This window comes from Tinamus guttatus, unplaced genomic scaffold, assembly GCF_059628265.1.
Source record: "Tinamus guttatus ecotype Peru unplaced genomic scaffold, ASM5962826v1 Tinamus_guttatus_pri_ptg000004l, whole genome shotgun sequence".
Lineage (NCBI taxonomy): Eukaryota > Metazoa > Chordata > Aves > Tinamiformes > Tinamidae > Tinamus > Tinamus guttatus.
Window position 1 is genome coordinate 2,348,519 of NW_028288538.1, and position 25,912 is coordinate 2,374,430.

The 25,912-nt window shown below is 52.8% G+C and overlaps 1 protein-coding gene across 1 annotated transcript in view; it reads left to right on the plus strand.

Annotated features, from left to right (window-relative positions):
• IGDCC4 (immunoglobulin superfamily DCC subclass member 4) overlaps nt 1-25,912 on the plus strand; it is a 78,366-nt gene that overhangs the window by 18,221 nt on the left and 34,233 nt on the right. Inside the window, exons 2-4 of the mRNA XM_088534978.1 lie at nt 10,367-10,696; nt 14,709-14,850; nt 20,243-20,376. Of these exons, the coding sequence (XP_088391104.1) occupies nt 10,367-10,696; nt 14,709-14,850; nt 20,243-20,376 (606 nt within the window). The remainder of the gene's footprint in view (nt 1-10,366; nt 10,697-14,708; nt 14,851-20,242; nt 20,377-25,912) is intronic.

Consider the following 25,912-nt stretch of genomic DNA (forward strand, 5'->3'; position numbering starts at 1 on the left):
TGGGCAACTTGCTAGAGGATGGCTCTAAAATACATCCTGTGGTGGGATCAGTATAAGCTGTGCTCAGTAAATGCCTTTTTCCTTAAGCTCATGATGCACAACATAGAAATCATTTTCTTCATTCCTACTATGACCCCCTTGCTTTGTGTTACTGTTCCCTTACATCTAGTGCCTCATGTTATAGCTCCTTTTTCCTTTATGAATTTTCTCCTGTTTCCCAGTTATGCCTGCCTGCTTTTAACAGTCTGCATTAAGTTTGTGTTCTTTGTCGTGAGCACCATGGGCTGTTATTTATTTATTTAACTGTGTATAGCAGTGGTGCCTTGAGCTTAGAGCAAGACCCCCACAAGCAAAATACTGCAGCCTGCCCCCTTATCCTAAGGATCCCTGTCATACTCCAGCTCAGACGTTCCGATTTTCCCAAACTCTTGGCAAGACCCGGCAGGACCAGCTTCAGAAGGTGAACCCAGCTCCTTTACCAGAACTTTGGTTGCAGCTTCAATCCTTGCAGCCTTGTCCTCTGTGTAATGAAAAGCTGCTGCAGCGGCGGCTGCGCAGGCAGGTAACAACCCCGGGCAGCGAAACCTCCAGCTGATCCAGCCAGCCTATGAAGTCATAAGAATCTTGTTAATTTTTAAAAAGCCCTTGATGCCCACTAATCCAAATCAATTTTCATTTCTTCCGTAAAGTCGTGCTTCCATTTAGGCTTCAGCTAAGAATTACAGCTAATTTGTTCGATTTTATAACAGTGTAATTGAAAAAGTGATTTTAATGTCCTGGCAACCATATTCCCTTTCTTTGGTTGTTAATGAAAGAATCCATTAAAGTTAAATGATTTGGGCACAGATTCAAGTTGAATCGCCTGAATATTCTAGGGGAGTGTTTCTGACCATCTGCTGCTCTGTCACTGGCATTTATGTTGTAAATGGGACGAAGAGAAGGACTTCACAGGTCTTATTTGAACCATTAAGCGTAAAATATCATTTTAATTTTCTGATTTCAGTGTAAATAGTGGAAAGACTCCGGAGACTTGGAGCTGCTCTGTTCTGCAGCATCCTGCACTTAAAAATATCGCCGCGGAGCTCTCTTCCACGTGCCTTCCAGAGGCTCTCCGGGCTGTTTGTATTGATCAGAGCACATCAGGCAGCCCCGTGTTGTAGCTCCCTCTTAACGACAGGGAACACAGCTGGAAGTGCAGCCCGGGAAGGGGAAGCAGGTTGTGCCGGTGCCTCCCGTCACGTTCGTCGTTCCCGTCTCCGCGTGGGACCGAGCGGGAGCAGGGATGGCGCCTCCGAGCGGCTCTTGTCACCTCGTCCTTCTCTGCGTGTCACCGTGGTGAGTGAGGGAGGCTGTTGGCCCAGGCTCCGTGCACCACAGCAAGCACATGCACACATGCACGTATATATTTTATATATTATATATTTGAGGCCCCCCCAAGCCTCAAAGTGCATATGATGCTTAGTTTTCAAGTGCTGAGATTTTGACAGATGAGACATTCACTGCTGGAGTTGAATTTTATGCTATTTTTGTGTGTTTTTTATTTGTATATTCAAGGGTGCACAAAGCCGCTAACTGAGGAGGAAAAAAGGCTAACAAAACATACTTGGAATTTTAGCCGTAAGTGAACAAGCGAATCTTTGTGTTTTATTTTATAATATTAGTTTATTGTTAAGTGTCTATACTCAAGAGACGTAATACTGAAACCTCTATCACACTGCTTGTTTTTAATGTTCTCAAGCATCAAGAGATGAAAGCATATCCTAAAAATATGCTAAACTTAAATAGTTCAAGTGCAAAAATAGATAACATTGTAACAGGAGATCTTGTTCAGACTCTCCTGTGATGTTTGCAGATCAAACGTGTATGTGCTTTATGCAATAAAACAGGAACTTCTGTATTTGACAAAAGCAAAAGGACTGGGTTTCCTCTCTAACATCAGTGGAAAAAAAACGCAGAAAGTAATTATGTGTTTAAATGTTGTTCATGAAATCATGCAGATCCAAGCCAGTCATTTTAGCTTGTTGTAGGCCTTTAAAATAGCAAATATCAGGCTTATTCAGCTCGGACTGCTGCTCAGCAGCACAATTACAGTTACCTCAGCAAATGGGCCTTGCAATGCTAACACCAGCCGATAACAAAAATAGCATTTAATAACTTTCATTAGTGTTTCTAGAGTTTGGGGCCTTTGCTCTCGCGAGTCATTTACATAATTTGCAGGTACAAGCTGCTGTGCCAGACTGTCCATCTGATTCTCTCTCTGATCAGAGCATATTAATGCCCTTGTTTGATGGTCTGTTACCAATAATTACCTTGGATTGCATTAGGAGCGTTTCCAACGTTGCAGCTGGTCTCTATTTTTCGCTGCGTGTATTTCAGGGCCCAATTACAGTGCTCTGATGTGTTATTGTTCCAGGGCGTTTGTTCAGGCCTGTAATTTTAATCTGCCTCCACGCTGTAAAGTTTGTGAGCGCGGGCCTGCGGCGCTGCCCCGAGATCCCCAGCATCCCACGTCGCATCCACGTCGGGCAGAGATCCGCTCACCTGTTTCCCCTCGAGCTTTTCTAAGAGCAGAAAGAGGGTAACAAGGAGATGAAGGGCCCTTCAGAGACATTTACAGAGCAAAGGCTGAGGTTCATTCAATGCTGGATTCGTGGAGGGGAATGGGTGGGAAAGGGCAGGAATCGGCTCAGCCCTCCCTGGTTCTGGCAGCACGCGGGAATGCTGAATTTCAACAATTTTAGTGTTTGAGTCGCTTTGGCATCTTGGTAGATGTCCCTCAGTGCAGATGAAGCTCGTGGTGGTGTTTCTGTACACGAGTCTACTCAAATCCGCTCTTCCTGCTGCTCCTTAGTGGTGCCAGACATTGGGGACCAGATCTGAGGGAGACCTGGTTTAACAAGTCTGGGTTTTGGCCTGTGCTAGAATCCAGTTCCTGATTCAAAAGCCTTTCCGGGCACAGACAGCAGAAAGCAGGAAAACTTCATCTTCATGAGAGCCGAGCACTTTACCGTGGTGATCACCACTGACAATTCAGCGCAATGAATATGTTATTACTGCTATTGATTTGCTTATTCTTCCCAGGCCGCGTGTTTGCAGGGAGCGCTTTAGGATAACAGGTGTCTCGCTGAAACTCACCACGCGCTCTGAAGAGCCGGCTTTGTTCATCACCAAGTCACCAAGTATTTAGTGTTTTGTACCCATCCCTACTGGGGATATCCCTGCTGGGTTGGCACTCGAGGAGGGAGCCTTGCTCTGCCATCGGCCGTGGGCTGGTGGCTCCCCTTGGCCGTGGTGGTTAAATGAGCAGCTGCAGTTGCTGTTAGGATCAGGCGGGTGTCTTTCCAGGTGCTTTGTTTGCTTGTTCCCTTGGAAAGGATGTTTATACGCCGTGATCCCGGGGCTTTGGCAGCCTTTTTTTTTTTCTTTTTTTTAATCTGAGTCTAGCCATTAACCTATTTATCTTAATTGCAGCTTTAGATAATGGCAGGTTTTTAGATACGGCCTATAAACAGAAATGTAGCATTGTATTTGTTTAGTTTCTTTTGTGTATATTTTTTATATTTTTTTCTTTCTTTACCATCTCTTGTGCTTTCTTCTTTATAACAAGGGGTTTAAACAGACCAAAGATAGCCCAGCGTGGCCCTTTGGGGAGGGTTGCATTTGGAGCATGCTACAACAAATCGATAAATTATGATTAATTTAACTTGTAAATGGAAGGCTTAATATACATGTGAAAACATAATAAGGGACCACTATGAAGTGAAGGTATTAGCTTGATGTCCCAAAGCCACAAAGCCTCACAGAGAATTATTAGATGCAAAGATCTTTATAATTAAGTGAAGTAGAGCCCTAGCAAGAGGTTTTTGTGCTGGCAGCATTTTCCTTCCACTCTTTTTTGGTGTTTGCAGTAACTGGTCTCTCCTTCAACCCCTCCACAGGGGCCCAGACCTCTGCCACAGCTTGATACCGAGTTTTGGTGAAAGGGTCTTTCCAGCCGTCCTGCAAATGGTTTTAGGAACCTTCTCTTCCAGGGGGTTTGAAATGAAGGGGTTATTTTTTAATTCCAGCCTCCTTGTGTTGCCATTACAAGTTGTAAAGTTCCTGTAACATCTGGTGACAGCGCTGGGAAATGAAGGTGAGGATCTTGACCCCATGGGCAAAGATCCCTTTGACCCTGGGGAACAGCCCCTGCTCTGGTGTCGTGGCGATGCTGAGGACAGGGCGCCCAAGGCCACTGAAGTGCAGAGCTCCTCTTGGAGCCTCCAGTTTGGTGGAGAACAAGGGAGCCGGGAGCCTCAGCACCACGAGGGTGCCCCCAGCTCACCTGCTCCTGCTGAGCACCCTCGTTGCTCACTTGGATGCCTCTGTCCCAGTTTCTTTCTGGGTCACTATTTTCCGAGTGCAGTTCCCTTAACATGAACTGAGCACCAGCTACTGCCTCTTAGTGGTGAGTGCGTCAGGTTTTTGGGAAGAAAGAGCGCTCTGTGTTGCTTCAGAGGGGACACGCTGAAGCAAAAGTGCTCTTTGAGTTGCACCATGTGCCTAGAGATTTCCCAAGGTGCTAAGAGCACATGACGAGCATTGGAGACCGTTACACGTCTTATGTTTTGGCAGAACAGGGGCACAGTAGTTGGCTCCCTGGTAGCTAGGGAAAACCCTCTGGAAGTAGCAACTCCCGGTTCTCTTCAGCGCTGCTCGCTCCTGCTTAAATGAGATTAATGGTGCTGTTGAGTCCTGCGAGTTCAGCATCCAAAATAAATACATAAATTAAGAGTGCCGAGGCTTAACTGCGGCTTGAATTCCTGCCACGTCCCGCAGGACACGGAGGGGAGAGCAGCTCCTCTCCCTTCGCACGGTACCTGCAGGACTGCCGCGACGCTCGCCCGGGCCGGGCACCTCTCCCCGCTCCCGCGGGCTTTTCCTTGGCCGCGGCTCCGCAAGGTGCACGAGCCGCTTGCCAAGTGCCAGATGTGGATTAGGAAGCGCGCTGGCCGCGCTCCAGCCGCCGGGACCTGCGGCACAACAGCGGCTCCCCAGGAAAACCGCTGGCTGCCAAGAGCTCCGAGTGATGTCAGCTCTGGAAGCGTGTCAGCTGAGAAACCCTTGTACTTTGCTCTCTGTGAAGTATTAATCTCCCAAGGCCTGTGCTCCGACGGGCCCGGCGCGGCTCCGCGCACGTTGGTTTGTTTTGGCCTGGGAGTGTTTGGGGGTTCCTGCGTGCGGGCGCTGGGAGCCGTCGGCGGGTTGTGGTCCAGGGCTGCGTCCTGCCCTGGAGCTGCTCCTGCAGCCTCCGGAGCCGCTCTCCCCTACCTGCACATCCGACCCTTGCCATTGCCAGCACGGGAGCTTGTGGGAAGAGGCTGGGGAGGTTGCAGAGGGCTGGTGGCACCTTGGGACAGGGAACAGGCTCTCTGGGCGCCACCTCTCTGAGGGTTGTCGCTTGCAGAGCCCTGGGGAGAGGGAACATCTTTGTCTAACAGAAAATACTCTGAGAACACGGCCCTTCCGCGTGTCCTTGGGTCAGCGCGGGGGTGGCCTGGATGGTGCCAACGTGGTGGCCCTACGGAGGGCTGAGCGATGCTGCTTAACCACGTTGGGTTTCTTTGGGGCGTTTGGGGCAGCAAGAGGGACGTACTCTGCTCCTCTGAACCACCATGACAGTGCCGCATTGCGGTGTGATCCTGCACCCTTCAGGAGCAGGTAATTAGCTTAATTAGGGACCTTGCCCAGGTGTTGCTTAGCCCAGTTGTGGCCCAGGTGGTTCCAGCAGTGCTAGGTGCTGTACACAAAGAAAAGGGCAGGGGATGCTCTGCTGTCTTATACAGGAATATGCCCCGTTTAGTTTTTGTATATTTTCTTTTTAGAATAATCACTAAAAGACAATTTTTCCTTCTTCGAGCAAAGCCATTTGTTGAACAGTAACCTTTTATTTGCACATGCCGTGGAACGGAGATCAAGGACGTGTTTACTCCTGATGGCCAAAATTTCACCAGGGCAGGTGTGTTGCTTGCCTAGGTCCTTCCTCCTCTTCGAAGCGTTAAGTCCTAAGGAAAGGAAGGGATTATTTGCCAGGGACAGGGTTTTCTGTGCTGTTCTTGGTCATGGAGTGCAAGTTCCCAAGGGATTTGTGGGCTAGTGGTATTGTGCCCCTCGGAGGTGAAACCAGTGCTCCAAGGGTCTTGCCTCTGTCCAAGTAATTCCGTGTCGGGAATCTGTTGGCCTCGCTGTGTTCCTGGCTCACATTCCCGTGGCTGTTCATAGTTTTGCAGTCGGGAAGGCAAGGGAATTGGTTCTGTTTTCTCTGCACTTAATGGTAAGTCGGGTTATTCCAGCCTCCGTTTGAGGAGGAGAGCTCCCCGGGGAGGTTTTTGGCCGTACGTGAAGATACGTGTGTTTCAGAAGGGAGGTGTTGGCTGGTTTCACGGCAGTTTCGGGTGCCCTCTGCTGTGTATTCTTGTTCAAATCTGGGCTCAAGCCTGGCAGGGCCTGTGCTCGTACAGAGCACAAGGGACAGGTTTTGGCCTTGAGGATGTTACGAATTGTGTCCATCCTATGGGCCCTGTTTTTTGTGTTAGTCAACAGAAGAATTTTCCATATATTGCTGATCTTGAACTCCAGAGGTGGAGGAATGGCTAATGGGAGTGAGGAAGAGATGAAGCAGATGATAAACACACACACACACACACATATATATATATATATATGTATGTGTGTATATTTTCCTCCTGTAGTGTTTTTGTGCCTGATGCAGCATTGGTGTTAGCAGCAGAGGAGAGAGTAAGCGCCCTGCAGAGCCTGGGTCGGAGGAGATAGTTTCCTTGGAAGCAAAATGCTTTTAACTTGCAGCTTCAGCAACTCTCCGTTTCAGGGCATTCTCCACGCCTCAGTCCACGTGTGTTACCGGGAGCACTTGGTGTCTGTACATGTCTGTATGAATATTCCTTACACATACAATTACAGTCCTGAAACGTTAAATGTACTGTGTGATGTTGCTTTCCATAGAGGAAAGCTTTTTGGGATCCTCTGGCCCAACCTGAGAAGTCTGTGGGCAGAGCCCCTCTGCTTGCACTAGGTTTTCCCATTTGGAGTTACATCCCTGAGGAGCCAAAGGGAAGAAGCTCCCCAGCTCCTCAGTACAGCTCCGTAGCTGAAATCTGCCTTGGCCGGATCCCGCTGTCACCGTGCGATGGGGAAAGGAGGTCGGAAATAGTCAGCAGCTTCTGTAAGCACTTAACATTCCTGATTTCATTTGTCTTTGATCTCACTTGGAGTAATTTTACCCTGTTCTGATCCCTTCCCTTGAAAGGGCTTTTATCTCGTTGTCAGGCTTGCTAATTTAGCGTGGTGTTTTGAACCAGACCTCCTCCCACGTCTGCAGAGCCTGCAAGGTATTTCTTCCCTAATGAGGGAGTGTTCCGTGTTGGGATGAGAGGCACGGTGGGGTTTTCTTTGCCGTGCCGTGTCTGGGTCCTGGGCCCTGCTTTTCCCACCTCTGCATGTGCAAAGGGCCCGTTCCCAAGGGCTGGGAGGCTTTGGGGAGCAGAGGGGCAGGAGGGAGGGCTGGGTGATTTGGGCAGCTCTGTGCTCCCTAGAGCTGCCCATGGCCAGGGGGTTCCTTTGCCCCAGCTAGAAGGTACCAGAGAAGCAGGGACGGATTGTCCCACGCATCTGACCAAGGCAGCCCTTTCCAAACTAACCTTTTTACATGGCTGCTTCGTCTGGAAGTACTTTTGGAGGCCCTAGAATAGAGAGCAGTGGTTTGAATACAGTCCTATAGCTCTCTCCATCACGCGGATACTGTTTAGCTTTGCACTTCAGTGGGTGTTTGCAAGTAGAAACATTGATACCCTGGAGATGGGTTGCTTCTACATGTTTTTTTTTCTCTTTTGGGGTAGAAAATGTGGTAGGAACGTGTCTGCAGGGAAGGAGTGACTATTGCACTTCAAAGATGTGCAGATGTGTGTTTATTGGCATGGAGGCATAAAAAAAAGGCAACTTCTTCCTATTAAAAACCAGTGGGATTTTATTGTCGCTATCAGCTCAGCGAGTGCACCAAGTATTGGTGATAGGAGCAGCCTCTGGTCTCTCTTGAAGGAGAGGAGGAGCCTTTGATCCTTGTCACCTCAACAGGCCTGTTCCCAGGCTGGGGCCGGGCAGTTGCCTGTGAGGGGCTGGTTCCAAATGCGTTTCCCTCAAGTGTTTTCCTTCCCCTCTCTCCGTGTAGGAGACAGGCTTAGCCCAGGCTGTGGGTGAGCTCTGTGCTTCAGTGCCGAGTTCTGTAATTGGCCCTTTTTTTCTATCATAACTGCGAAAAGTTTGGATCTTAGGTTTTGAGTTTGGGGAGAGGATTTCAGGGATATTTTGGGCTATATGGACATCTTCATGTTTAAAGGTTATGGGTTTTTTTTTGTCTGCTGTGGCGCAGAGTACAGAGCTGCCTGTCCTTACTCCACTGCAAACCTGCTGAGCTGATTTTTGGAGGGCTGGATCGGAGAGGCTGCTAATCCCTTCCTAGGGGCCTGTGCTGGTGCAGGAAGCCGCTGCGGAGCCAGCGAGCCGCCCTGCCCGCTGCACCCTCTGGAGAATCATAGAATCATAGAATCACAGAATGCTGAAGGCTGGAAGGGTCCTCTAGAGATCATCCAGTCCAACCCCTGCACACGCAGGGTCACCTAGAGCACGTGGCACAGGACTGCGTCCAAGCGGGTTTGAAGATCTCCAGAGAAGGAGACTCCACAACCTCTCCGGGCAGCCTGTTCCAGTGCTCTGGCACCCTCACTGGTAAGAAATTTTTCCTTAAGTTCCTGTGGAACTTTTGGTGCTTCGGTTTGTGGCCATTACCTCTAGTTCTGTCAGCGTTCTCAGGAAAACACTGTTGAATCCCAGGCTGAAGGAAATGGAAAATAGGACAGGAGCGTGGGCCGTTGCCCAGAGCGATGAACGGGAGCGCCTGGCGCGGGACGTGTGCCCGCGAGGAAGGAGCGGGGAGGACGTCGCGAGCGCGGGCGGCCGCGGGCTGCCCGGCTCTGCGGAGCCAGCTGTGCGGAGCCCCAGGACACCCTCTCCTCAGCCCTCGCTGCTGCTGACCGAGGGCATCTGGAAGGGGGTCCTCCCCGGGATGGGAGCAAACGCCTTGTCTGTGCCCTGGGAAGTCAGCGGGGCTTGGGACAGGGTCCGAGTGCCTCTCAACGTTGCCCGTCGCTGCGTGGGCAAGGATGGCCCGTCCGTGGTCAGCAGTCCCACAACCTGGCCATAAACCCGCAGGCAGAGCCCGGGAAGGACCGGTGCGTAGCTGGCTCCTCGCTGAAGGACGGAGCCAGCGGAGCTCCCAGTGGAGCCATCGAGTTCCCAGTGCTCCAACACGTCTCCTGCTGCGGACACGGGTGCTCTGGCACCCCTGCCGCAAACCTGGCGGGTTGGGGCCACCCAGGCCCAGGCAGGGAGCGACCCGGCCCCGCGCGTGGCCCTTCCTGCAGGGGTACCCGTGGTTCCCAATTCGAAATAATTCCGTCTCCCTGCATGTGTAATTCTGCGTGTCATTGCCCTTAATTGCATGCTTAACACACACTCTTTTAAAATGCAGCCCTTTTATCAGCAGTAGGTAGTAGCAGGTTTAATAGGGTGTTTGAATTCCTATAAAATTAATCTGTAGCCTTCTGCGATAGGAGACGGGCAGGGAGCCATGTGGTTCATATCCAGTGTTGATAAACTTGTTATAGAGGCAGGAAACATTTTTGATTGGAGCAGTGACAAAATAATTTGGAGCAGAGCCATAAAAAGAGTGGATGGTGATGGTTTGAACACAGCAGAGATTGAAATTGCTGGTGTGTGGAAGCAGCGCTGCCAGCTAACATTGACTTAGTGTCTCTGGAGAACTCTAACAGCAAATGCATTTTATTAATGGCAATATTCTTTTAGGAAACGCAGAGCCTCGTTTCGGGGGTGGAGCTCTCCTCTGAGCTTGGAAAGTGGCCAGGCTGGGACCTGCTGAGCTTGACTCGCTGCTGGTCACTGCGCCGGCCTCTGCTTGCAGGAGGGAGGGCATGTCCTCCGTGAGGCGTGATGCAAAACGTCCTGGTCTGTTGGTCTGCAGCTGCAGTATCTGTTCTCCTGTTTTCTCTTGCAAGTCTTGCTTGCGTTCACTCCAGGCTCACTACATCAGATAAAACACTGGGGATACCAGGTTGCGGTTTTAGATGTTTTTTGTGTCTTTCACATCCTGGGAGATGCTGCTCATCTAGCAAAGCTGAATGGTCTGTGATTCCAGTCCATGCTCATGGAGAAGTGGGCATCCTTCGCTGTGCAAAACTGGGATGTGATTAACCAAGTAGAGCGACCCCAAGGAAACGAGTGTCTTGTTTTGCAGGGAAGCTGCCGGAGGGGGATTCTCTGGAGCTGAGCTGCAGTGCGGGGCCTGCGAAGGTGATTCTGGAGCCGAACCAAGCCGTGGTTTTGGACTGTAACGTGGCCCCTCTCGAACAGGTGATCAATATCACGTGGAAGAGGAATGGGTTTCCATTAGTGGACCAGGAAAATCTGCACGTGCTTCCGAATGGATCGCTCTTCATCTCATCCCAGGCTGTGGCAAAAGACAGCAAATACCCTGAGCGGGCCAGTGCTGAGGGTAACTACTCCTGCGTGTCCCACAGCTCCCTAGGGGCTGTCACCAGTCAAACAGCTGCAGTCAGATTTTCAAGTAAGTGGATTTTTTCCCCTTGTATCTGTACAGCCTGCCTCCCAGAGAGTGGGACGAAATGTCTATGAAGTGCAGTTCTGTTAATAACGTGTAGGTCCCCAAATAAGATGTGCTGTCTTCCTCCTGTTCCTCTATTAAAATTCTGTATCTCTCTCGCAGGTAAGTGTCATGAGCTCTGGATTAAAGACAGGATCCTTCTAACTTTCCAAAAGCCTGTACTTATTTTTCTGTGCAGAAATCAACACCTTGGAGCCCAGCTTGGAGGAGGTAGTAGGTGTCCCAGTGAGGAGCTGGTGTTTATCAGAGCTGCCTTGTAACTACTGCTGTCCCCCATTCCCTGCTGCTCTGAGCCTGCAGCATCCTTTGGCCTGGGCCTCGCTCTTGTAGGAGGGAGTTGCTTGGGCTGAGAGCAGGACGTGGATACACGGATAAAAGTCACCTCGAAGAGGTGTCAGGTGGATGTGGGTGGTCACTCAAGGGATAGAAAGAGCTAAAAACCAGGGCAGATGATGTGCCCATGGACCAAGTTCCCCTTAGCCCTTGCCCTCAGTTGCTTGTTTAGATCATCATAAGTCTCTAGAGGCATCTGCTGCTCTGCCTGTTCATGAGGTCTGGTGAGGAGTGTGGGGGCTCTCTGTGCCCCCAGGAGAGCCTGGCGGGGTGCTGGGATCCACGCTAGGGCAGACCCTGACTTTTAGTTCCCAAACGTGCTCCGTTAGAGTACGGGACTGCTGATTTCGGGTTTGGGGCGCAAAAACACCCGACACGATACATCCCCTGCTGAATGGAGAGCAGCGAGGGAATTGCTTAATGAAATGCATCTCCCACTGCATTTTGTTTTGTGGGCTGGGCAGCAGCGCTTGCTGCATTAGCATTCAGCTGGTGCAAACGAGGAGTTGAGAGGCTTCCCCCTCCCCTTCCCCCCTCCTCCCAGCTGGTGAAACGCAGGAATCCAGCTGAAGTTGTTTACACAGAGATGGATTATTCCCTGTACCAACTGCCCTGGGTGCTGCCGATCGGAACTGGGCAGTAGAAGGCGGCCTGCGTAGCTCTGCCTCCAGCCTCGTGCTCCCCATCAGCAGCTCATTTCCTGCCCGCCACGGAGATCCTGAGCAGGGAGGTAGGATTTCTGTGCACCTTTGGGTGCTGCAGTGGTAAATACGAATACTTGGTGCTCAGGACATCTCCTGGGGCTTTTTAGAGCTTCATTCCTTGTTGGTTCATGAGCGACTCGCTTGCCCCACGTGGGCAGAACAAATGTTTGTGCGAGGAAGCTGTGGCACCGAAGCTTGGCCTGGCCCCAGCACAACCTGTGCAGTGAGTCACGTTCGGACCGACCCCGAAGGCAGGTGCCAAGCCCGGTGAGGACGTGGGGTCACTTGTGTCTGCGCAGGACGTGCCACCGCCCAGCAGCATCATTCCCAGCACGTGCAGGAGGTCGAGGCCTGTCATTGCGTGCGACTCCTGCCCTTCTCAGTGCTGCTTCTGCACTATTAGACATTCTGGACTTGCAGGAGTCTGCGGCTCCTTCGCAATCCCTCCAAAAGCTGCGGGCAGCTCTGGCGTTTCCATGTGGGAGGGCTCATAGCTCCCCAGCCGAGGAAGGGGCAGGTGTCAGAGGGAAGCGAGTCCAGAGGCCGGGAGTGGAGCAGACGGCCCACCTTGGTGGTGAGGCCTGGGAGTGATGGACTGCGCAGCCGCGTGGGACGTGTGGCTGGGGCTTTCTGGGAGCGGTTGGTGAAAGAGAGGAGTAAAACACGGACAAAAGCGACGTCTCTTGTCTGCTGGGAGCTGCTAAAATGTGTTGGCTCCCTGTTGCATGCACAGACATGGCGGCTACAGGATGCCCATGCTTGATCCATCTGTCTGGCCTCAAATGGAGCCCGACTGCAGGAACTGCATGGAGCGAATCCGGGACAATTGCCGGTGCGAGCTGCCTGTTAAGGAGATAACTGTTTAGGCCAATTAATCAGGTTTGTAGGTTTCGGAGCCCTGCGTGCTCCAGAGGGGCACTACAGGGTATTATTTTAGTTGCAGGAAGGTGAAGCTTTCTACCTGCTAATAGCTACGTCTACGAGGATTTGTTAAAGCTGTTAATTTTGCGTGAGGGAGGTTCAGCAAATTACGGCAATTGTCACCGTGGGAGGCGTTTGCGGCGCCCGGAGGGAGCGTGGCGGCCGTGGGCGTCCCCGCTGAGGCAGGGGCTGCGGCCGATCCCCTCCTGGGCGTCCGTCCCTTCCCTCGGGCCCGTTTACAGGTGGGCTGCTTGGGCTGTGCTGTCTGGAAATACCTAGCACTAATTTTAAAAGGTGTGGAGGGGCCAAGGCCGCTGAGAGCGAGTGTGGTAGCAGGGCGCTGGAGGAGAGAGCAGAGGCGCTTTCGGAAGGCCGAATTCCTCACATACGCTGCATTTTCTGCCCGGGGTGTCGTGTTGCCGGCTGGCAGCTCCGTGCGAGCTCGGAGCCTCCCGCGCGGATCCGGCGGACGGGACGGGATGGGGGGAGGCCGTGGCCTTCCCGTTGCGAACGCCCCCGGGCTCGCGGCCTCCGCGCCGCCTCATCGAGCGGCCTGGCGACCTGCGCAGGGTAAGCAGTGAAACGGGGCTGGGCGGTTTTGTGTGGCTCAGGATGGCTTTGAAAGCTGAGCCCTAGCTGAGGAGATGGAAAACGCTGGGTATGAATCTGTCTTGGGTCCCCCTTGGCTCAAGTGCCTTCCTGCCCTCTGCAAAAGCCTCTTGTGTTTTGTTTAGTGTTTCCCACTCCCCGATCCTGTTAGGGGGAGATGCACGAGCTGACCAGGCCCTTTATCTGGCCCCAGAGCTGTCGCAGGGAGGCACCGACAGGCAAAAGGAGGTTTCCTCGGCTTCTCCAGGGCTGACCCGCGAGCCCAGGCCGCCCTGCGCTCCCGATCGCAGTCACCCTTTAGTCACACTCCTGCACGGCCTAATGAGGAATCTGTCACGGGTGCGAATCTTGGCTCTCTGCTTTCCAGGAGCCCGTGTGGAGCCCAGGCTGCGGGCTGCTGGGGTCGAGAGGCAGGGCAGGATTCACGTCTCAGCAGTGAATTTCAGCCCTCTAGACACAGACCCAGCAGGTGATGGCGGGGAGTAACAGGCAGCCCGTCGTTTGGGACATGAGGAAATGTCTTTTGTACCATCTTGCACCGAAGGGGCAAAATATGCAGAGGTGAACGTGGCTCGCTGAAGGTACCACATTTCTCAGCAGCCAGAGGTTTGCGAGCCCCACGTTTGGTTGGTTTGAGACCAGAAAATAAACCTGCCCGCGAGCTCCTGCTAACCCTGCTTTGGGGCTTCATTATATCATCTTAGATTGTGCCACTTAACGAATGGAAGAGAAGTTGACAGGAGATGAAGCAGAAGGGAACAGAGCTGCTTTGAGATTTCACTTTTTTATATATATAAGGGCACCCTGTCTGCATGGCAAAAACATCTGCTAATGGAGGAGGATCATAACCCTTATGGTCTCTCACCTTAGTGTCCAGCCCCTGGGCAATTGTTCAGACTAAAAAAAAACCACTTGCTTCTGGCCACATCTGGCTTGGTTCTTCCTCTTGCCTTGTTTTTAATTTCCTGTGGCTGCAGGAGTGCCACACGGCCAGGGAGAAGTCTCATCTGTCAGGGTAGCAGCATTTTCCCTTCTCTTTTTCTCCTTGTGAGTGTTCTTCCCCAAGTGCACAGTGAAGCCAAATGGAGCAAATGAACAGAGAGGGAAGCAATGCAGGAAAGCAACTGGCTAAAGGAACTAATTGCCTGTCTTCTCTCACACGGTTGCCTCCGAGGAGAAAATGAAGCAGAAGCAAATTTGCACACTGAAATTTTTCAGTTACTTCTCTTAGGACTAGAGAGGGCCTGTAGGGCATGGGGAAGTGACGAATTACATTTCAGGCTGTCTTTAATAGAAAAAGGGATTGCTCCTAGCTTGTGCATCGTAATAGGTTTGCATTTCACAGCAGAAACGCTAAGGTATTAACTTCTTTTCCTCTTTCTTCCCAGCCTTATCGCGCTTTTTCCAACAGCCGGAGTCACAGGCAGTGGAGGAAAATGGCATGGCCCGGTTCGAGTGCCGCATCGAAGGACTGCCCGCTCCGCTCATCACGTGGGAGAAGGATCACGCAGCGGTTCCAGCAGAGTCCAGGTGATGCCCTGGTTGTTTTCCTGGCCTAACTAAAAATATCTGACCATTTAGGAGACTAAAATCTTTCATAAAAAAGTATAATAGAGGGGAATGATGGACCAGGTTTAGATCTGAAAGCTACCTGCTCTTACAGTGGGTATTTGAGGAATCCACACAAATGGGTCCATAAAGCACCAGAATGAAACAAACCTTCCCACAAATGTCATCTAACTCACCAAAAAGAAAAAGAACGAAGCCTTTTTCCATTACTGGTGCCCTGGCCTGGAACCTTTGTCATGATGAACCGAGTGCTCAGTAGAAATGACAGTTTCAAGGAATTGAAATTGGGTAGAAATTGGCTAATAAAGTAAGCCTCAGTAATCCAGTGGTCTGGAAGGGCTGTGTGCAAGAACAAGCTGTTTTGACAGTTTATACCAACCATTTACTCGCTGTACAGATGGCTGAAGGGAAACCAAAAAGAGTTTTTGGAAGGTAAGGTCAGACAGCAGCGTAAAAATGAGTGAAAGGCCTTGAAATCGTGCCAGTTTTTCCAGCATCGAGCCTGCACTCTGTAACCCCGTGTGTGTTTAGGAGCCTGGCAGGCTGCAGTATGGGCTGCCCTTGGCCCGTCCCCTTGGCACAGGGGAGGTGCAAGTGGGATGGACTGGGCCTGGCACCGGGAACGCGTCCCCAGGTGAGCGTGGGGGCACCGTGCCAGCGTGCTGGGTCCTGCTTCACCCAGGAGGCTTGCTCTGAAGTTACTGCTTCTTCTGGAGCACTGTGCTTCATTCCTGCGTTTGGAGGTCATCTAGGAAAAGACTCTGAATTTTCCAGCTTGGGGAAAAGGTAAGGATCTTGCAGCATAGTTCCTTTTTCTGAATGACAGCAAGTTACAAGCCAGAGAATAGGGTGGGCCATTTAGTTGGCTATCAGCTGCTCTCTAGACATCAGTGCTGCAAGGGATCGGTGATTACATTGTCTTTAATTCCTAAAAACTGTTTTCCTATTGTATGGAAGGAGCCATTTTCCTCTTGGGGAAAGTTAAGCTGTGAGGGAGGAGGGGTAGTGAGGAGATGAGGAATAATTTTACAACAAAGACTGTTTCTGTAAAAATTATGGCTTACATCCTAAGTCTGAAGTGCAGTATCTAAAGGCTCATAGGAAGCTCTTGCTTTGTAATGAGAAGATAATTAAATATTAAAAAAAAAAGAGAGAGAAAAAGGAGGGGGGAAAAAAAAAAGAGAAAGAAGGGATGGCAGAGGGAAGCGTGCCATAGATAGGGCAATGACTTTTTAATGTGACAGCTCGATGGATGTTGTGAAATTACTTGCTCGGAGATTGCTTTCAACACGGGCAGCTTGAAAATTGTTTTCCTTGTAAAAGCCAGACTGTAATCTCTGGCTGCAGATCTCGCTTTTTAAATCATGTTTTAGCTAATATGCTATTTTGGAAGGTTTTGGGTTTTTTTGCTGCTGTTCAGTAGTTGTTGTTGGAGTTCGTATAACCGGCTTTCGAAGGAATTAAGCGAATTCCAGGAAACATTGGCTGCCAACCAGACCCCTCTGTTATCCTTACCCCATCCTGCCGAAGGAGCCTGTCTCGGTGCAGCGTGCTTGCCACGGGCTCCCTCCTGTGCATCTGATGAGGCTGGGGGGCAGCAATCATTTGGCCAGGTAGGCATCAGGATGCCGGCTTCACGTCCTAAAATAGCAAGGTTAGTTGTGTGAAAAAAATCAGGCTCAGCCCTCGAGGTCTTGCTCCTGCAGCCGTGTTGGTGATTCCTTGTAGGAATCTTGGAAGAATCGCAGCGCAGCGGCAGCTGCTCTCTGATGTTGATTGCACCTTTGGACACTCTTTGGCCTTTGCCCTCGAGTTCAGGTTCCAACACGGTGCCACCTCAGAGGTGTTAAAAGCTGAGCTGAAAAAATGCTTAAGACAACCTAAAGGGTAGAGAGATGCCTGCTGATGTTTTCAGAATAAAACCTTTCTTACCTAGCTTAAGTTCAGAATCTAACTTCCGTATAGGAGTAAGGCACAGAACTACTTTGCTCTTTTTTTTCCCAAATACTTTTTAGAACATAGTCTTAAATCTGTAGCAGCTATTGGAAAGTGGCTTGCAGGAATTTGCCGTTCCTTTGGGTTCTGTGCTACATCTTTTGCTGGAGTCTCTTCTGTTTTAGGTGCTGGCTGGGTTTCACACCAGGCTCCAAACGCACGCCTTAGAGGCGTGTGATCCGCAGCTGGGATTTCTTTTCCCTGTGCTTTGCCCGGGTGAGGGTTACATCTCCATGGAGCCTGTTTCTCTCGTGTCAGCAGTGCATTACTGTGGCTTCCAGTCACACGCAGCCGAGTCCACTCTGGGAAGAGGAGAGGGAATCACCTACTTGCTCGTGCCCTGTTAACCTTCCTGCTTGCTGCCTGCCCTGCCCTGGTGCTTCTTTCTTGGCCTTAGGGAGCTGCCCTTTGAATAGTTAGTTACCTGCTTCAAGTGGGGTCCTCCCTTGTGGGCCCTTCAAGGCAAATCCCTGGAATGGGATGAGCCTGGGATGGGATCCTCGTGCTGTAGCTGTCACCAGTGAAACTCCTGAGACTGCCAAGGATCCAGGATTTCTGTTTCTCCCAGAGCTTTTGTCCTTCTGTCCTTCTGGCCTTTTTTTTTTTTTTTTTTTTTTTTTGTTGCTTGCTGCTTAATCCTCAGTGAAGGTGAGCAGACAGAAAAGATCCTTCTGCCCTTCGTGTGCAGGAAAAGCCGGTGCCAACTGCTCTGAATCGCCAGGCAAGTGCCCCTGCTTCCTGGAGAGTGCCTGGGGATGGGGTGAACTGCCCTTGCAGGCTCTGAGGGGATCCCTCTGCTGTTGGCCTTGCCAGAGGGACCATCCGCAGCTTTGTATCAGCTGGATCTGCCTGCACCCTTTTGCCTCCCGCTCCTGCCTTTAGCCAGGCAGGGGCTGGGCCGGAGGGAGGCTCCTTCCTGCCCCTTGGGAGAGGCTGATTGAGGCCCTTTGTGCCACACTGTTGTCTCCTGCCCAGGGTTCCTGCTTGGTTCTCAGCCCCCCTGCCTTGCCTTGCAGAGGGAGGTTTCTGATGCCGTGGCTTTGCACACTGGTGTTTGCCCCATTCCCTGGACGACAGCAGATGTTTATGTAATGAAAACCAGCCAGGTGCTCAGGGGCGTCTTCTGTTTCCCATCCTCATGAAGGCACGGAGGGCGGGATGGGGTGAGCCCTGAGCAAAGCTGCAGACAGCACAGAGCCGGGAGCGGGGGCGGATACACGAGACGGGTCGTGCTGCCCTTCGGGGGGACCTTGGCAGGCTGGAGAAATGGGCTCATGGCCGTCGATGAAAGTCAACAAGGGGAATGCAAAGTCGTGCCCATGGGGAGGAGTAACCCCATGCACCAGCACGAGCTGGGGACTGGCAGGCAGCTTTGCAAAAAAGGACCTCTGAGGTCCTGGTTGATACCATGTTGGACAGGAACCGGCAGCGACTGAGGGTTAAGAAAGGTTAGTAGCACCCTGGGCCACAGTAGGGAGGACGTTTTTGTAGGTCAGGGTCTCTTCCCTTCCTTCCCAGCACTGGGGAGACCACATCCCTGCCCAGGTCTGCGCTCCCCATGGATGCCCTGGGCAAGGCTGGCCCTGAGCTGGGCGTCGGGGTCGGGTGCTCTCCCGAGGTCCCTGGCAGCCACGGTGATGCTGTGACACACGCTCGAGTGCTCTGTTTGTGGCTGGGAGATTCCTTGCGTAGTATTTGAAATATATTGATACTAATTACAGATTTGAAGATGTGTTCTAAAAATAAATCTCATCACAGTTGGGCAACTTTCCATCCACAGAGCTGAGAGGATGCAAATAATTTTCTCCTGCATCCTGAGAGGCATCCTGTGTGGGTGCCACCTCCTCCGAGCTCACTGGAGCTTGACCCCAAGCAAAACCTGGGCTCTTCAGGGGGAGCCTCTGGGGACGTGGGCAGTAGGACAAAGCTGAAGCTTCCCCGTCCCTGTACACAAGAAGCCTCAGCAAGGCTGTATCTATGAACCAAGCTGAGGGTTGTGCCCACAGTGACACTGTGGTCACCGAGGGGCTCTGCCAGCGCTCTTGTTTCCACACGTGCTGCACATGAGCTCTGCTTGCAGCAGCTGAGGTTCAGGGTAGGCACTAGACTCATCGAGAGGGATATCTGTCCCTAGGACAGACTGCTAGGGCACCTCTGTCACTGCCTTGGGCGCACAGCGGGTGATTTCTCCTGCTCCTGCGGCCCTCTCTCATGGCCCTCCAGCTGTTTCAGCACCTGGAGAGCCAGTTGCTTATGTCTGTGTTACTTGCTGGGATGTTCATGGAAGGAAGGACTGGCATTCGTGGTTATAACTCGTCTTTGTGCCGTTTGTGGAATAGCTGTTATCCCTCCCCTTAGCAATTGCCTTTGAATGTGCCCTCTTCATAATGAAGACTGATAACCCAGAGCTGCCTGTCAAAGCTCGGCAGCTCTGTTTATAGAGGATTGCAATTAAAAAGGGATCTCATATATAATTAAAAAGGATCACGTAGGCTTTGCGCCTTGCATTCAAGAAGAAAGAGGCTGCCATCTAGGAATCCAGGCAGAAAATGGAGATGCTGACAGCCAGCTCCTACTTTTATGCTAATTACTGATCATCTGCTTTGTTCGGAATAACGCAGCGAGGATTGTGCTCCTGTCGGGAGCCTGTAGCCATTTTATTTCATGGAATATTCCCCAGTGACACCCCATGGACAAATGGGGGCGTTACTGATTGCCTGGGTGCTAAGTTTGAGCTTCTGAGAGCCAGAAACTCCCTGAAGAACAAAAGCAATCCCCAGAGCCCAGGCCTGGGGTGATTTCGGGGACTGCTCCCTGCAGGAACAGCATCCCGGGAGTTTTGGGCCATAAAGGTGTAGCTGTGCAGTGTCTGGTCCTCCTTCATGCACATGAGGTGCTGCAGGGAAAAGATGACGTTCAATCCTCCTCGCAGGGTTTTATTTTTTTCCCTGGCTACCAAACCTCTGTGACAAGCAAGTGGGCTGCCCAAGGAGGACCATGGATACAGAGGCACTTGCATGCCGGGATGGGTCTGTATTTCTCTATGCAGAGATGTCTGTGCGCATGTGGTGTTGTCTGCTTCTGTACAGCTGGTTTGGATCTGCAAAGGCTGCCAGCCTGGTCACTGAAAAGCTCGTCCTGGCCTGTGAGGACTCCAGTGCCATGACTAGTTCTGTCCCTGCTGCTTTTTAAGGAAGGCCAGTTGGGTGCCTCCAAGGTTTCTCAGCCCCCATTTTCATGGTTGCCAGGGCCTGCACGTGCTATATTTTCAGGAGAAAAGGGAAAACAGGTTTTTGAGTTGACTGAATAGCTCTGTCAAGGTACAGTCTGTCTCATGCTCTCCCTTTTGCTCCCTCAGGTTTATAACTCTTCCAAATGGTGTCCTCCAAATTGTGGATGTGCAGGAGAGTGACGCTGGGGCTTACCACTGCGTGGCCACCAATGCTGCCCGAAAACGCTACAGCAGCGATGCAGTCCTCAGTGTCCTGAAAGGTGAGGTGCGAGCCGGGGCCCGCTGAGCTGAAACGGCACGGACAATCTCACCTGCTGCTGTGGCTCTGCGTGGCAGGACTTGGCCCAAACCTACAGAGAAGGCTTTCTCAGGAAGACTTGGCTTTAATATGATGGGGTAAATGGGCTGGTTGGGAAGTGCTGCCAGCTGAAGGTGGCAGCTGGCTGCTCTGCCCGGCCGCGGGAGCAGCCTGCTGACAACACGACCACAGGGCTCGTTCTGCCTGCCCTGGGGGGTCTCTTTTGCAGGTGCATTGTAATGGCAGCAGCTGCTTTTCGGCCTCAGACTGCAAGAGATAAAGGCTGGGCAGGGAGCAGGGAAGTTGCTTGCCCTGCAAGGTCTGGCGTGCTCGCTCTGCACCTTACCAGCTCTTTGCTAAGCTGCCAGGGAGGCTGTGAAGATACTCGTGGTATCAGGAACGGCTTCAGCTGGGCTTTCTTTTGGTAACTTGGACCACTTGAGCAAGGTTCAGGACGTGAGCTGGCTGTTGCTTCCCGATCTGAGCCTCAGTTTCTGACTACTTCTTTTTCCTTTCTTTCTTTCTTTTCTTCTGTAAAGCAAAAGTGCAGCGGGCAAGCCTGGGCTTGCGAGCGGAGCTGCGTGTGCACTGGGGGTGTCCAGGCTGCTTCCCCAGCATTACATAATCTGCACCCTGCAAGTGGGAAGCTCAGCAGGGCTGGGAGGCTGGCAGAGCAGCTGTTCCCTTGTCCCCAGGACAGTGTCCCCACACCGTGTCGGTCCCTTCTGCGTGCTGACCCCAGTGTATTTTATAGGCTTTAAGCTCGAAAGCTCTGAAATCCTTCCAAGCCCTCTTGTCTTTGTGTAGGGTTGTAGTGCTCCGCGCTCTGCTACTGACGTGTTTTCACGTTGCTGGCTTTGCTGTTCATCCATCAGCAGGGAGTGTAATTAACTGCAGAGCCCGAAAATACACCTCTGATCAATGGATTGTGTCATGCAGGTAATCCGTGCGGGATCCGCGGAGCATCCGCGAGCAGCTGAGCTCTCCCTATCTAATTGCCAGCCCCTGCCAGGTCCTCTGTGTGAGGGGAGCGCTGGCGAGGGGCAGTTCCACCCCCTGGCAGCAGCTCCCGCTCTGGGTCTGCTCCACTATTGATAGGTAAAATCGATCAAGCTGCAGAAGTGACTGTGCTGTCCTTGGCATTACAACCAGTGCTGCATAAACGTGCCTTGTAACTGAGTGGTGTTTAATCTGCTTTGCAAATGGAGGCAGGGGAAGAGGTTAAATGGGAAGCGTTCCTTCTGGAGCACCAGCCGGCCGAGCAGATTTCTGCCTGCAGTTCTCGCCCAAATTTCGCTTCTGCAGCACCGCACCACCCGCTGGCTGCAAAAACAAATATGCGAGGTTGAGTTTTTCACCAGATTGAGCTGATAGGGTTGAAAAACATGCCTGTTAAATCTCTGGGGGGTTTTATAATTGGGGAAAAGTATCTCCGAGACAGATGGGAAACTGCAGTGACCTTTGCAGGCCACACACTTCTCTGTGAGTGACTGGCACTGTATTGATCCCTTTTTCTTGTTTCAGCACTTCACCATCAGAGCACGTCCCTGGATGCCTGGACTGGCTGGAGGGAGCTTTTCCTCCCTGTTCTGAACCAGCTGGTAGTAGATAGGGTGGACTGGTTGGCAGGAATCCCTTGCTGGTTGTTAAAATAAAAGAGAACTTCCCCTCGCCCCATCCCAGACAGAGCTGGGTTTGAACTGGCTGCGCAGGGTGAAAGAATCTGTTTCCCTGTAGCTTTCCTCTCCAGTCATCCTTTTTCTGCCTTCCCTCCCCCCTCCAGATATCACGGCTTGGAATTGCTCCATCTCCTTTATTAAGAGCCTTTTCCCAGGAGAGAAAGCAATTAGCGTGACCCCCTCCTGTCATATCTGCATGGCCTAAAGACCCCCCAAATGCCATTCCCCTTTCCGGAGCGCCCGGCGCCGTCCCGTGAGGAAGGCAGGATTAGGTGTGCGGGGCGAAACGCGCTGCCCACGGCAGGGCAGGCAGCGGCGGAGCGCAGCGGTGCTGCGCGCGCTGCAGATGTTTAGGCTGTGCAGACTTCATGGTGCAAATTTCCAGACGTTCCCTGGGGAAGCGGGTGTTTTGAGCAAGGAGGGAGGAGAGCAGACGGAGAGCGGGATGCAGTCACGCAGCCCTGAAATGGAGCCTGCTGCAGAAATAGAAGCAGAGGGATAACTTGGATTTTTGTTTTCCCCTTGGATCTCCACTGCTGCCCGGCAGACGGAGCAGCGACCGAGTGTTGTGGCAGCTCTGTCCCTGCACCCTCACCTGGGCGGATGGGGAATGAACACTGTGCCCTGCCAACAAGGGCATTAGGAGCTGGACGCCGGGCACGTCTCCCACGCACTCTGCCTTTGCTTGGGGTCCCTTTGCAGGGCTGCCTCTTGTCTCCTGCAGCTCCTTTTTCTGCAGGCCGGCTCTGGAGCCCTGCTCTGAACACAGGAGTGAAGAGGGGATTCCCTGCGGGTCCTGCCTGTGCTCCCAGGTCCTTGATGCACGCAAGAAAGCGCTGCCATGCTCGGGGAAGGGATTCTTGGTGATGGCAGATGAGCAGAGCAGGCTGGCAGCAAGTGTGTGAGTTGTGGGCACAGGGCAGCACCTCTTGGGTGGCATTTGTGGCTTAGGAGCCTCTTGGAGTCGCACAGGACAGTGCTGCAGAGCCAGGGAAATGGCTTGGGGAGTGGGATTCTGTGCTGGGAAAAGCACAACAGATTAAAGCAGGACGGTTCGTTTTGAATCCTCGTTCCGCTGCTCCATCCTCTAGGTTTCAGTATATATTTTTCACACTTATGTGATAGTCATTGCAGCCTAGTGAGCAAAGCATGGTCTTGGGAGCCAGAATGGTTGGGTTCTCCTTTCTTTTTGACCTAGTGTCACAGAGGAGGATCCATTCCTACACTTCAGTTTCTGCACCAGTAAATGGGGATCACGTAACAGACTTGGAATTGCCCGTTTAGGAGAGATTTGTTGGTCTGGAGAAGAACTGCAGGCCTTTGGTGCTAGAGGTCCATCTGCCCCGGTGGATCCACCTGCTCTTGTAGAAGAGGATGTCGATGTGTGAAGAACATGGTCTGCTTTTTTGTCACCTGCCCTGTGCACGTGGGGTGGCCGTGGTCACCAGCACGGGCTGCCCGTCACCCAGTCCGTAGCTAAAGGCTTTACCTGGGGCCAGCTGGGCGAGATGAGAGCGCAGAGCAGCCTTCCTGCAGCCCCTGCAGAGGAGCCTCTTCCCACTCCGGGGTAAACGCAGGAATGGAGGGAGGGATCGTGGTGACGGGCTGCGGGACAGCAGGGCTGGGGCCTGGACTCCACCAAAAACCTTCCAGCAGCCGAGCACGTCCCTTGTGAGCTGGGGTTTAGCACCGTGTTATTAGAGACGACGCTGTGAGATTGCCCTTGGCAGAACATCATTTATGTTGACAGTTTTTGCAGCTTGCTGCAGCCGTGTCCCAGGAAATGTATTTTTCAGTCAAATATTTGTATGAGATACGATAGCAGGGACAGAGCTCGGAGGCAGTGGAAACACCTTCACTTTTTCTTCCTCTTGTGCTCTTTGTATTGCAGTGGTTTATGGGTGCTGAGGGGAAGCCAGGCTCGGGGCGCTGGGACTTTCTCGTTGTGGGGCCAGTCCTGCTGGGGAGAGCCACCCGGGACCGTGCTTAGCAGGAACAGGAGGATGCCTAAGGGTGGGCCTTGAGGAGACGAGGGAGCCCTGGAATCACAGCACTTTGTTCACTGTCGGGTGGCAAGGACGTTGCAGGGATCTTCCCTCTCTGCAGTGAACAGGGTCCCACATCGCTTGGGATCCCAGCCGGGCTGCAATGAGGCAGCTCCTCTTACTGCAGGTTGCTGGTTGAACCAGCAAGAGACGCTTCCCCTGGAGAAAGGGGGATGCCAGCTCCAGCCTGCAGCTCCTCGCGCCGTTTCTCCTGGGCTCCGACCGCTGTCACTTGATTTTCCTGCTCTGCTTCCCCGCCATCCTGTTTCCTTTTCCTTGTGCTCTCTCTGGGTAGTAGCAGTTAAACGCGGACTCACTTCCCACCCGACGTCCCGCGAGCTCGGCGGGAGGACTCGGCTCTCCCGCGTTTCCAGGCTCGGGTTTCCCACACGGCAGGTAAAGGCAGCTGTTTGTGTGTGAGAGCAGGTTTTGATCCTCCTCTGGGGCAGAAAACGCAAAGGGGGCCATGATAAGTAGGAGCCCAGATGTTAGGAGGGTGGAAAAGGAAATACAGGGAATAACAAATAGATTTTTTTTTTTTCCTGAGCTGGGTGGGAGCTTCTGTCTCACCTGAGCTGTAGATTCTCCCTGTCTGTCCCTCGTACTGATCCTAGCAGTGCCAGGTGGCTTCAAGCAAGTGTGGGACAGGATGGAGACGGCAGATTTGGGGTGAGACCTGTGAAAGGCTGGTGCAAACTTGCACCAGGCCCCCCCAAAGCCGCCGCTCGCTCCCGGGCCGGAGCGAGCCCAGGGCCAGCGCGTGCAGCGCCCTGGGACTGCAGAGCGCGAGCGCCGGGAGCCGGAGGGGGAGCTTTTGCCGAGCTGTCTGTGAAGTTCTGTGGGGCTGTGATGTTCCGTGGTCCTGACAGCTCCAGCAGCCCGCGGTGACAGAGGGCTCGATACAAAATTCCGAGCCCTCACCTCCCATTAGGCAGAACGGCGCCGGCCCCGCGCTGGCAGCGGTGCGAGGGGCCAGGGAGGCGTCGAGGCCGAGGGGACGGAGCGGGAAGGGGAGGCTGCCAAGGGGTGAGCTGCTCGCGGGGACGCCGCGGCTGCCCGCGAGGCCGGAGCTGTCGGGGCCGGCCAGGCTCACGGCCCGCACAGCGCCGGCTCCTGGAGGCCGGGGATAGTTCCCAGTCCTCCGGTGTTCTCCAGGTGCATCTTTTATTAATCCGTATCCACCATGTCGGTGATGCTGGCTAATCAGTGGGTCTTGAGGCTCTCTCAAACAAGAGCTGGTGGTCAGGAAGGCTGCAATGCAGCTGGTTTATTCAGCTCTCCTCGGAGAGGCTTTTGCTCCTGGCGCAGCCCCGCGGTGCTCCGCAGGGATCCCAACTGGGGCACCGAACCGACGGCTGTGCCCGTGCGCCGGCCTGGGGCAGCTCGGACAGAGACCGGAATTAGGTCAGCAGCCACAGCGGGCCAGGGCACAGCGAGGTTGATGTTCCTGATGGCACTCGTTAATTATTAATCACCTGTGTTACAGCAAAGCCGGAGCAGCTCTGAGGTCGAGGGTACCAGTGCCCGGCGGCGCTGCGGCATCGTCACAGCCGAAGCGGAGAGGTGCGAGTGTCTGGAGACACCATCGGGATCACGGGCTCTGCTTCGGCCGGTGGCTTGGGGGGCCCTGGCCTTGGGTCTCCTTGGGGGAGCAGGAGGTGCTCCTGCCCAGTGTGGCTTCCCGGACAGCCCGCGGCAGCGCTCTGTGCTGGCAGACAGGAACGGGGAGCAGGAGGACAGGGTGGGATAAGGAGGCGGCTGGGGCTGCCAACTG